A 12739-nucleotide genomic window follows, 5' to 3' on the forward strand; every position below is an offset into this window, starting at 1 on the left:
ACCCACACGTGCACACATGGAGCTTGTACACTCACACACACACATAGGTGCATGCATGAGCACATACACACCCAGGCAAGGCTGGGCTTCGGGCGCAGGCTGGGGAGTTAAAAGCCGCTGCAGCCCCAGGCCAAACCCGCCCGTGCAGTTAGTGGGGCCCACGAGGCAGCAGCTTCCTGCATGCCCAGGCCCCCAACAGGCTCTGCCAGCTGCACTCCACACTGTGCTCACCTTCACACCTGCCGTCTCGCCTGGCCTGGCACCAACCCTACAAACGCCAGACGGCTGAGCTCTGGGCCCACTCAGGTCCCACCCACTCATCCCAGGCAGGCCCTTCAGCTGATGGCCCAGTTTGGTGGCCAAGCTTTAGCCTGTCCCCCAGCTGCCTGTGCACCCTGACGGCTACCACCCACTGTAAGGACTGGACAAGGTCTGGACATGGAGGGTCCAGCCAGCTCCCACATGGTTTGTGCCTGGTGATACAGCGTCAATTGTGACACCTGTCTACAGCAGTGGTTCCCATTGGGGGTGACCGTCCCCGGGGACACATGCTGTGTAGGGACAGCGGTGGTTGTCATGACCAGGGTCAGGAATGTTGCTCCACCCCTCACAGTGCCCAAGACACCCAAAGAGTGACCAGGGCCTGCATGAAGTGGGAGTAGGGATGCCCCGTGAGTCTGTCTCTGTGCCTGAGCCCCGAGGGCAGGACCAGGTTGGGGGTCAGGGGGCACACTCTCGTCTGGACCCTCTGACCTGGCTGCTCCCACAGTTACCTGGCATCACCAGGCAAGGAACGTTCTCAGCCCCTGCACCCCTCTCCCCAAGGTCCTGGGCGGGGATCTTGCTGTAAAAAGGGTCCCTCGTTCCCAGCCCTTTCCACCTTCTCTTGGCTGCCTTCCAACACCTTTCCAGCTTTGCTGCCTACAGTGAGGCTTTAACTCCCCTAGATCCAGGGTGAGGGTACCTGTGTTTCCCACAGGGCTGGCCAGTGACCTCTGTCTACTGACTGACTGAGTCAGATGTCAGGGTCAGAACACCCAGCCATAGCTGTGCGCCCAATATCTTAACTCTCAGGGCCCAGAGGGTGGGAACGGGTGGGAGCTGCTGGCTTACAAACCAGAAACCAGGAATTCGCCAGGTTCTGGACCTGGCCTTGTCCTTCACCTTCCTCAAGGCTCCCCTTCTTTCTGCCCCCTGCCTGCTTCTCGCCTGGCAAGGGGGCTGGGGCAGAGATGAGAGCTAAAAGCTCCCCCGGCCCCGCCAGCCCCAGCACCTACGTGTCATCCGTCTCGATGGCCTCCCCGCGTGCGGCGCCACCCTGGATAGACTCCATGGCTGTGGAGTAGAGCGCCTTCTGGCCCAGCGGCCGCTTCTCATCGGCTGTGCTCTGGGCACCTTCAGCCTGCCGCTCACGCTCCTGCTGGTCGATGTTGTGGACGCCCAGGAGCAGGCTATAGTCCATGATCTTGAAGCTCTCCAGCACCTGCGGGAATAGGGGTCAGGGGTCGGCCAGCTGTGACCCCACCCCCGCCCTGGTTCAGAAGCCCGGTTTACTGGCCTCCAGCCTGCTCCAGACCATGAGGTGCAGCCCAGGATATGGACACGCAGGCACTGGGGATGGGGCCTGGAAGACCTGGGGCATGGAGACAGCTGGTGGTTTCTGGGGTGCCTGGTAGCCAGAGTGAGGGCAGACCCTGGAGGACCTGGCCTGAACCCCCTCCAGACCTCCGTATCCTCGCCTCTGAGGCCAGTAGGGGGCGGGGTGGACCACAAAGCAAGACCTAGTTCGAGCCTGGCACACCTTCCTTCTCCCTAAGAAATACTTGCCTGTGGAGGAGGGTGGCTGTACAGACCTGGGTCTGAGAAGAGCTTTAAGTTTTTTTGGTTTTGCTTTTGTTTTGGCTATGCCACAGGCATGCAAGATATTAGTTCCCTGACCAGGAATCGAAACTGTGCCTCTTGCAGTAGAAACTCAAAGTCTGAAACACTTAAACACTCAGTCCAGGCAAGCCCTGAGGTGCACCCTGAGTTGAGCCCTGAAAACCTCAGGCTGCCCTGAGGCTCCGCTTGGCAGCAAGAACACAGCCTGTGAGGGTGGGGTGGGGGGTGGGGCATCTCTCCGGCTCACAGCGCTAGCTTCTCCCAGCGTCCCCATGTCACAGCTGGGAGGACGGGGCTCAGACATGGAACTCCGGCAGACCAGCCGGCCGCTCCTCACCAGGCAGTCGCGTTGCAGTGTCTTGACGAGTGCAGAGAAGGTGTCAGCATCGAGCATCAGCCCCTCGGGCATGTCCTGAATGAAGTCCAGGTCCTTGTAGGTGGGGATGCTCTTCTCCTTCTCCTTCTTGCTGGCCCGCCGCTTGTACGTGGAGCCTTTGAGGTCGAACTTGAGGTGCATCTTGACCACACGTGGCAGCACGTTGTTCATCACCACCACGCGGATGTTCTTGCCGCCCGACTGCACGCAGTATAGCCCATAGAACTTGGGCAGCAGTGTCCGGGGGTTCTGATTGAGGTTCTGGTGGAGGGGAGAGGGCGGGTGGAGAGGACACCAGGAGCCTTGCTGGGACCCCACACAGCACCTTGCGGCCTGCTCCTCAGAGCTCAGGCCAGAGGCCACCTCCTCAGGAAGCCTGCCCTGACGACCTCCCTGAGGCCTGCCCTCCCTCCTTGCCCCTAGCACCCAGCCAACTGAACTCCCCATCGCCCCACCTGACCGAAAGCGCCAGGAGGGTGTCTACATGGTCAGGCCCAGGGAGAGGGCCTTTCCATAAAGGGCCCCAGGGGACTTCCCAAGGTGTTGGGCCTGGCTTCCTAGGTCAGACCCAGGTCTCTCACCTCCCTAGTCTGCCCTGAAGGGATGGGGGTTGGTCGGCCTCTAGGCATCAGGGCATTTGTCTTTTTTTTTTTTTTAGTGTTTTTGGCTGTGCCTCGCAGCATATAGGATCCTAGTTCCCTGACGAGGGATTGAACCTGTGCCCCCTGCATTAGAAGCATGGAGTCTTAACCACTGGACCATCAGGGAAGTCCCAGGCCACTTGTCTTTGTACAGCTGCGAACTAAGAATGGTTTTACATTGTCAGCAAGTTGATAAAACCAAACAAAAAATAGTGTCCTGTGGCATGTGAAAATTACATGAAATGCACACAGCAGCCTCGGCAGATAGTTCTATTGGCACTCAGCAGCGGCCGCTTGCTCTCGCCCTGTCTGTGGCTGCTTTCTCGCTAGAGCAGAGCCATGGAGACAGAGGCTGCACTCACAAAGCTGAAGACGTTTGTTTTCTCCTGTTTTACAGAAAACGTTTGCTGACCTCCGACCTAGAGGAGCTGAGGATCCCACCCAGGATCATAGATGGGGGAGGCGGGTTACAGGGCAGGGGAAAAGTCACAATCTGGGCAAAGTTGCCCAGGGCCTGGCCACGCCTGCCAGGCAGCAGGGAGGGCTGGCCCTCAGGGAGGGGTCCTCACTTTCCATCTGGGTGTGTATCAGGACCCTCACCCCTGGGGGCCAGGATGTCTGAGGTGCCTGCTTCCATACCCCCAGGGCCTGAGTGCCAGCTTATAGCCCAGTTCCTCCCCAGTGCCTGTCTGAGTCACTGGTTGTTGAGACTTGAGACCCAAAGGCACAACTTCTGGGAGGTGGACAGTGGAGGATGGCCACCAGGGCCCAGATGGCTATTCCTGCTCGCCACGCGAGGGGGTCCTGCGGGTGAGGCTCGGTGACCCAGGATGGCCCGTCAAGGCCTGTCAAGAGGGGATAGTTCCTGGAGGGGGTGGCTCCCAGGAGGGGTAGTTCCCAAGGTGGGGATGCCCGGAGCTCCTCAGCAGAGGGAGAAAGGCCTAAGCCCAGGGGCGGCCGGGCTCCCCACCATGTAGTAGCCAGGCAGCAGCTTCTGCAGGAACTCGGCCTCCTTGTGCATCACCGTCTTGATGATGAACTCGTCGTCGCTGGTAACGTAGAACAGGGAGCCACTGGCACCGGGGTTAGACAGCTCAATGAGCGGCTCGTTGCACAGCGAGTACTGAAAAGGGGATGGTGAATGGATGGGGGTGGTCACCGACACCCAACAGGCCCAGGGGCTGGTGGGTGATCCCAGAAGTGGTCTCAGTGGGCTCCATGTGATAATCACACAGGAGACCGTAATATCTGGAAGGAATGGACGTCCTGGCCAGCAAGGACAGAGCCTGGCTGATGAAGCCAGGGGTTTGGAAGGGACCCGATGCAGTTGAGTCCACTTGAGGCCACGGCCCAGCCCCAGATGACAACCTGAGCAAGGAGCCCAGCAACACTGCAGCCACGTCCCTGCCCATGGAGGCCGAGGACGACAAGCAGGTGGCGATCTAAGCCCCCGAGGCGGGCCGCTGAGGACACACTCACCAAGTAGTCGTCTGGCCTAATCCCAAAGAGCTCCCGGAAGTAGCGGAAGGCAACAGGCGCATAGGTCTTGAACCTGAAGTCCTGGAAGTGATGGGCGGGAGTGAGGTTGCTGCCTTCACTGCAGAGGAAGCAGGGGGGAGACTGTGAGGGACCCAGGCCCATGTACACTCCCTTCCCCCACCAACAGTCTGCCTGCCCGCCCAGGCCCAGCCCCAAGGCACCCGAATAGCCAACCCAAAAAGTGACATGGGTCTCCCATGCTGGACACGGGACAAAGGGCTGTGGCCAGTCTCAGACTGTCCTCCAATGACCACCTTCCCCTTCCTTCATTAGCCCACAGTGTGGGGTGTACACATGGCCACCCAGAATAAGACCACTGCCAGCCTCTCCCACAGCCAGGCATGATCAGGGTGCTGTGCTTGCACAATCCCATGAGGGGAGGAAAATGACTTGGGTCTTTTTCTAGTCATGCCCTTAAAGGGCAGGGGCATGTGCTCTCCTTCTCTTTCCTGTGGTTGGAATGCAGCTGTGATAGCAGGAACCTGGGCAGCTCTTGCAGCCACTGGTTTGTAAAGCAGCATAGAAGATGGTGGAGAAACCAGAAGGAATCTGGGCCCAGCAACATCATGGAGCCACCTGACCAATCTTCCAATCTTGGAGTGAGTGAGTGAGTGAGTGAGTGAGTGAGTGAGTGTGTGTGTGTGTGTGTGTGTGTGTAGGTATACACGCGCGCACACATATTAGAAAGAGAGAAACAAACTTTTGTCTTCCTCTCTTTCTAAGAGTTGCCATTCTATTGTATCTCTCTGATTCAGCAGCAAACATCCCGACTAACACAGGGCTGGACGTCAAAGGCAAGGGGAGCCCAGGAGGGGCCAGAGCCATTTCCAGCAGAGAAAAAGGCTGAAAGAATAGCAGGGGGGGTTGTGTGCATGCAGGGAGAGTACAGAGGGTTTGGAGCAGCCCGGGCAGGGTACCTGGGAAAGAAGATGCTCTCCACCACATAGAAGTCCTGCATGAGCACGTCACGCTCTGGCTTGGAGCTCAGGTTGCCCACGGTGTAGCCGATGCCTAGCTGGATGGCCCCCTTCAGGGTAGAGGACGTGGTCTGCGGGAAACCCAGCTGCATCAAGACCCCTGGGGCCCACCCCTTGGCTGCCAGGGTCCGAGACAGGATAGGAAGCCCCCTTAGGATGAAGGGGGCAGCATCCGGCCTGTGGCTCAGCCCTCGACACCCATTACCTCCAAAGGGCCCCCAGGCAGCACCTGCCGAGCCCATCACAGACATGCTGGCCTCAGGCCCGCCACTCAGCCCGCATAACCACACGGCCAGGAAGTGGCCTGGCTGAGGCTCCAACACCACCATGCGGCCCCGTGGCCTGTTTTCTATCCACATTCTAGAAGGTTCCTACAGCTCAGAACTGCCCCAACGTGGCGGAGGGTCTACCACTGCCAGAGTTCTCTTTTGGGAAGCAGGAGTACAGTACCCAGCAACGCCCAGGCTTCCTTTCTGAGACCCAGGCTCCTTCTGTCTACTCTCAAAGGGATCTGCCTCTCTGCATCCCAGTCCTCCACCCCGGCACTGGCCTTCCTGGAGGCCCTCATGCCGCCCTCCCTAGAGAAGAACCAGCTGCCTGTCCATCTGTCAGCACTGCCATTCACGTTACCGTCACCATGAGCCCTAAGCAACACGCCCACCATCGAGGAAAGACGCCTTGGTCCTCAAGTTACCAACTTGGGTCCCCAGCACCCCCGTTGCAGGGTCAAGCTCTTCCCAAGTGCCCACCCCTCCTCCTGAAGCCCCACCTCGATCCATTCCCTCAAGATGACATCGATTGAACACAGTCTTCTGGAGGAGATACACAGATGACCAGTGAGCACAGAAGGTGCTGGGTACCACCAGACGCCAGGAAGATGCAAATCTAGACAGCGAGACCTGCTGCCCATGCATTGGGAGGGACAGATCAGACAGACAAGCACCACACAGGACGGGTAGTGGAGTCCCCATGCTCAGCTGGCAAGAATGGAGAGTGGGATGGCCACGGTGGACTGTGTGGCAGCTCCTCCAAGGGCTACCTGTGACCCCCCGGGGGCCCCAGCGGTTCCACTACTAGGACTGCGGCCCAGGGAGGGCAGCGCAGTCCCCAAAATCACCTGGACACAAGCCCTCACAACAGCACTGCTCACAACAGCCAGAAAAGGTCCATCAGTGGAGGGTGGATACACAGAACATGGTCCCCCCGGCCATGAGAGCATTGCTCAGCCACGAAAAGGGGAGAAGCCCTAACACTCGCTACCACGTGGATGGCCCCGAGAACACGACGCTCAGTGAGAGAAACAGACACAGAAGGACACACAGAGTGTGACTCCACTAATGGGAAACGTCCAGAACAGGCTGATCCACAGATACAGACAGTGGGTTCCTGGTTGTCAGGGGATGGGGGAGGCAAATGGGGACAGGGCTTTTGAGGTGAGAGAAATGCTTTAAAATTGACTCTGGCAATGGCTGCACAGCTCTGAATACTCTAGAAACTGTCTAATTGAATACTTCAGAAGGGTGACTCACTCACTGCACACACTCTCTCTCAGGGAGGTGGGTGTTTTTAGGAGGTGTGACCAGGCGGAGAGGACCAGCAGCAGCGGGGCCAGCTCAGCACACACAGCCCTGGCCCAACCTCACCTCCGCCCCGCTCCCAAGGGACAGGAGGAAGCTGCAATTTCCTCTCGCCCAAGGTCACAGTCAAGGCCACAGTGACTTAAGGAGCCATGCAGGTGGTGCAGCCTCCAGCCACAAATGGCCCACACCTGACCTTCCATGGGCCCCGTGCACATGTGGGGGGCCCCCCTTGTCCCACCCCCGTTGACTGAGGGCAGAGCAGGAACCTTCTTGTAGGTAGTTTCGCCAGATGCGTCCACGCCTCGATGACCCAGCTTCTTCCCATGGCCAGGGCCGGGCTGTCCAGTCATCAGTGGGAGCTGGGGAAGAGGAAGCAGGAAGTTGAGAATTGGCAAGAAACCAGAAAGCTCTGGAAATCCTGGCCAGAAAGGGCCTCTGTCACTGGGCCCAGCTGGAGTCTGGGGCGGGGGCTGGGTGGGTAGGCTACGGGCACGGGGGCTCCTCTCTGGGGGCCGACATCCCACATCTGGGGGCCACACCCAGACCAGGACCACCGGCTCCTCCAGAAAAGGTCAGCAGCCTGGGCCCTCTGCAGGGAGAAAAGCCCCAACTCCAGGATCACCCCCCACACCCCACGGTCACCCCCACCCCCAGCACTGCTGATTGGGGCTAGTCACACTCTGGGGGGGCATTCTGGGTGCTGTGGGGTGCATAGCAACATCACTGTCCCACCTCTTCACTGCCAGGAGCCCCCCAGTTGTGACAACCACAAATGTTCCCAGACGTGGCTGGGTGAAACCCTTTGGACTGAAATGAGAGTATCTCCTCCCGGATGAGGGAGAGGTCCCGCTGGTCTGGGAGCAGGCTGGTTCCTGCCAGCTCCACAGCATAGGAGTGACATCCTGGCAAAGTTGTGTGGAAGCCACTGGCCCTCATGTGTGACATCACAGGGGAAAGATGGTGCACAGGGCCATGGGGCCTGAAGGACACACACCAGCTCAAGAGCCGGGCAGAGGCCGCCCCAAAGATGGTGCCTACTTGCCACCATTCACAGGGCTCAGACCAGCCTATTCTGCACACTGGCCACCAGGGGGCGGGCTTCCCTCAGGCAACGTTAGTTGCCAGCCCTGCTCTGCACCCCTTGCTGGCTCCCCACTGCCTGTCAGCTGGCCACCCACCAGGGCCCCAGCAGATGGGCAAAGCCGTCCCAGGAAGGACCCTGGGTGCCCAGCAGTGTCCTGGGAGAGGAGCCTGGCTGGGAGGGAACATGGCTGTCAGGGTGGCTCCCGCTATACCTGGGGTCCTCTAACCTGCTGTCCATGGCTCCTCAGACAACAGGGCTCACAGACACCCCTCGCAGGTGGCTTCCAGGAGTGACCGGAAACTAACAAACTAAAGACAGGGTGCCAAGGGCTCAAGCAAGTGGCCATCACCAGGAAAAGCTGCCTGGGGACAGGACCAGTGGGACCCTCGGTGGGCAGGTATGGGACAGCAGGGGTTGGGGGGGAAGGCTGGCTTGAAGGTACTGCTGACAGGGACAGGCAGGGGGCCATCCTCTCCAGGCCCCTCGGGGCTCTCCCCACCCACTCCATCCCTCCCAGAAACTCAAGATGCTGGTGGGACAGACGGTTTCCACTGTCTGACGACATGTGCTTATTTGCTATGCCAGCATCTGAGGCCCAGGGAAGTGCAGTGAGATGCCCAAGGCCACGGAGCAGGATGCAGGCAGGGCAGGGTGCTGCCCCGTCCACCTTAGGGAGGCAGGGAGGGTGGGCCCCCGAGGACACTCACCTCTGCTGGGGTCGTCTTTTTCTGGGCCGAACCTGAGGAAGAGAAGGGACGCTTTAGTCTGGACCCTTGGCTTCTGGCATCAGCATCGCCCCCCACACACACCCTGCGCCCCTGGAGAGGTGGTAGGGACCTTGCGTGGTAAATAGGCCTGGAGACGCTATGTGGGGGTGGACGCGGAGCGACCACGCTGACGCAGCTCTGCAGGCAGGGGTAGTGGGAGGGCAGGTGGAGACAAGGCACAGCCCATCGCTGGGGAGCCCAAGCACGGACAGCGGCAGTGATCAGCGGCTGCGGCCCAGGCTAGAGTGACAGCGCCAGGCCCCGAGGCCGCCAGGCGATGGAGAGCCAGCCAGCCAGCCAGCCAAGGACGCCCCCGGTCCCCGTCCCCACGGCCCCTGTGGAAGGCCAGCAACGTTCACCTCTCAGGACCATGACCACCCCCTCCAGCCCAGCTCCTCGGGGGCCTCTAGCCAAGCCCGGGCCCCGCTGAGCCGGCATCCTCACCCAGAAAGCTGGCTTCTGCTGAGGGTTATCTGTTCAGTGCAAGTGCTCAGCACATATCTGCCCCAACCCCCGGGGTGTTCATATTCTGGCCCCAGAATGGGCTGTGCTGGTGGGGTTAAAACCCCTGAGATGGGGACCATCCTGGATTCCCAGGGGCCCAGTGCCATCGCAGGGTCGTCATAAGAGGGAGGGGGAGGGTCAGAGGCAGAGAGACGGGAGATGCTGCTCTGCTGGCTATGAGGATGGAGGGAGGGGCCGTGAGCCAGGGACGCAGTGCCTCTAGAAGCTGGAAAACGCTGGAAAACGGGAGAGCCAGCACTCCCCTGGAGCTTCCGGAGGGACGGGCCCTGCCCATGCCTGGATTTAGCTCCGTCCAGGACTGTGAGATAATCAATCTGTGTAGTTAGCAGGTCAGGTCTGTGGTGATCTGTTACAGCTCCAAGGGGGAACTCAGACACCGGTGTCTGCCAGATGTCAGCGTGGAGCGGAGGCAAGTGGTGACCAGGACAGTCCTGGCCCCACCTTCCAGGGCACACAGTCAAGGGCGGGCACAGAAGGGTCTGGACAGCACAGCGAGTGCCAGGAGGACCACATGAAGAGACAGGTGGGGGGTCAGATCAGCAAGGGAAGGCTTGGGCTCTTATCTCAGGGAGATGGGAGCCTTGGAGGGCTGGAATAAGGTGGGACACCTGACTCAGGTGCTCACAGGCACCTCCGGGTGGCCGTAGGGGGACAGACGGGGGGGTGGAGGAGCGGCGCGTGCTGGTCCAGGTGGGAGATAATGGGGAGATGATGGGGTGGACCATGGGTGGCCACCATGAAACAGGTGAGAGAAGTGGGCATCGGGGAAGATCTAGAGTCAGGACGGACAGGCCGTGCTCACTGGAGGCAGACTGAAGAAAAGTGAGGTGTCAGGAACAACTTAAGGATTTTGGAGCAACTCACAGAAGGATGGAGCTGTATCAGCCAGGATGGGGGCAGGGCAGGAGGTGTGGGGGATGGTCAGGGGCAGGGTGGCCATGTTGAGTGTGAGACCCCTGCGTGAAGATGGGAGGGACAGCTGGACCCCACGTCAGGAGCTCAGGGAGGCCCCGGCTGGAGGCAGGGCTGGAGGCAGTTGTCTGGAGGCTAGATGGGGTTTGAGCCCCAAGAGTGAACAAGACCACGCAGGAGATGTGGGGTGGAGGAGGGGAGAGGCCTGAGGACCCAGCCCTGGGCCCATGAGCTGGGGGGTGGGCAAGGGCCCCCAGAGAGTAGCAGGCCCAGGAGACGGGTCAGGGGTCAGAACGTGCTCTCTGCCCATCGGGCTTGGGCCAGGGCTGGGTTGGGGCTGGCTAATGGGGACTCGGCCTCCTCCAGGAGGATGAAAATGGTCTGCAATCAGTGGTCACAGCTGCACAACATTGTAAAGTTACAGGAAAAACTGAATTACACTTACAAGTGAGTCTTATGGTATTTATGAATTCTCTCTCAATAAAGGACACAAAACCAAGATGGCCCGGATGTGGTGCAGCCAGGATGGCTGGGGTGGGGCCTCTCCTGAGCACCCTTCTGCCCGCAGTGCACCCCCCTCACCCTACCCCCGCCATCAGGAGACAGGAAAACCGAACCAGGGAGCAGCCGGCTCGGCCCTTCATGATACCAGGGCCCACAGAAGGGACTCTCCTGGAGGACACAGCCCATGGATCCCTGGAAGGCCGTGACAGCGCCAGGAGGGGACACACCAGCCCACCTGCAACATGTGGGGCTCCCTGGCCACAGGACGAACCTGGGCTCAGCCCACCCTGAGGCCTGGGGGTGGGGGGGTGGCGGAAGGTGCTGGAAAGCTGACATAATATTTTCATTGGCTGCCCAACAGCAGAACAATTCACGGTTTTGCGTCTGGGGTGTGGGGGAAGGAATGGGGGATGAGGCAGGAAGTGCCAGTGGACTGAATGGAACATTCCAGACCTTGTCTGGGGGCCCCAGGCATCTCCTTCTCAGTCTGCCTGGAGCAACTGAGCCTGGAACCCAACCCCTGGGCCCACCCACGTCCTCTGCAGCTCCTGACCCCTCATCCCGGGGTTGAGATAGTCCAACACCGTGGTCCCTGCCCTCTCCACCACCAAGGCCTCCGCAGTCTCAGGCTTGTGAGGGAGGGGCCCGGCCAACACCAGTGCCGGCTGTGAAGTCCAGCCGGGTCTGCCCTGCTCAGGGACACTGACTGGCTGATAAAGGGGCAGCCCTACCCCACCTGGAATCCCCCCAGGCATGAGGCCAGGAGGGCAGAAGGCAGGCTCTGAGCCAGCCCAGGTCACAGGCAGGGGTGCCCAGAGCAGGGGGGAGAAGCAAGGGCAAGAAGTAGCCAGCACACCTGAGACAGGGTTCTGCCTAGACATGCACCCTGACATCCCCTCTAGGGACTCCTCTCCCCCTCCTCCAGAGTCCCGCCATCCGCGTGCCCACCTGCTCTCCGAAACGCCCTTCTGGAGCCTTGCCCATCAGCTCTGGGGCCAGGCAGCCAGGTGGCTCTTGCACCCACTCCTGCCATCCGGGCTGGGGACGGCAGGGACCAAGATCTTGCGCTCTTCCCAGCCCAAGCCGTGCCCAATTTTCTCGAATGAGCCACCCCGTTTTCGAGGAAATTAGGTTTTAAAAATAGCCGGGGGAGGGGGAGAGCGTGAGGCACTGCAGGCGAGAGGCAGGGCTGAGACCTGGGGGGGAACTGGGGACACAGCTGTGCCTCGGGCTGGCCCTCCCACAGATGCCCACGAAGGCTGCTGGTGCGGGACCCCTCCCCTGGCATATACAAGACCACTTCTCTTACATTTGATGAGGAAACTGAGGCAGAGAAGACACATCCCAAGGACCAGGGGCAGGGCAGCCTTCCCATCTATCCCTCAGCAGAAACACTAGGTTATTTTTACTTCGAAGTCCATTCAGAGTGCACCTCTGCCTGGCTCCTCTCAGCCCTCATCCTGCACCACATGGAAAACTGCACCCCCCAAGTCTGTCCTCCCCAGAGCAGCCACCAGAGGGTACCCGTGAGCACCAGAGTTAGGCCCCACCCCGGCCTGGCCTCCTCCTCTGCCCACAGCCCTCCTGGGTCCCACCTCCCTGGAGATAAGAGCCCAAGTCATCCACGTGGCCCACAGAGCCCTGCACGACCTGTCCTGTCCCCTCCCTCTCTCTCTGCCCCTCATTCACTCTGCTCCTCACAGGCCTCCTTACTGTTCGCTTCCAGCATGCCAGGTACAGTCCTGCCCCTGGGCCTTTGCATGGGCCATTCTCCCCACCAGAAACGACCTTCCCAAGACCTCTGCAGGGTTTGCTCCCTTGCTTCAGCCAATACCTGGCTTAGACATCACCCCTTCAGCTAAGCTGTTCCCCTGATCACCTCACCCCAGACTGCCCTCCTAACTCCAGGCCACTCTCCCCACCTTCTGGCTTTCTGTGTCTTCCAGCACTGGG

The 12739-nt window shown here is 60.2% G+C and overlaps 1 protein-coding gene across 4 annotated transcripts in view; it reads right to left on the reverse strand.

Moving 5' to 3' along the window:
- PIP5K1C (phosphatidylinositol-4-phosphate 5-kinase type 1 gamma) overlaps nt 1-12739 on the reverse strand; it is a 45368-nt gene that overhangs the window by 13138 nt on the left and 19491 nt on the right. For all 4 annotated transcript variants that reach the window (XM_040241944.1, XM_040241943.1, XM_040241942.1 and 1 more), the window contains exons 2-8: nt 8786-8817; nt 7261-7353; nt 5355-5485; nt 4378-4495; nt 3869-4021; nt 2219-2518; nt 1278-1483 (exon numbers count right to left, since the gene is read on the reverse strand). In XM_040241944.1, the coding sequence (XP_040097878.1) occupies nt 1278-1483; nt 2219-2518; nt 3869-4021; nt 4378-4495; nt 5355-5485; nt 7261-7353; nt 8786-8817 (1033 nt within the window). The remainder of the gene's footprint in view (nt 1-1277; nt 1484-2218; nt 2519-3868; nt 4022-4377; nt 4496-5354; nt 5486-7260; nt 7354-8785; nt 8818-12739) is intronic.

This window comes from Oryx dammah, unplaced genomic scaffold (genome assembly GCF_014754425.2).
Source record: "Oryx dammah isolate SB20612 unplaced genomic scaffold, SCBI_Odam_1.1 HiC_scaffold_5, whole genome shotgun sequence".
NCBI lineage: Eukaryota > Metazoa > Chordata > Mammalia > Artiodactyla > Bovidae > Oryx > Oryx dammah.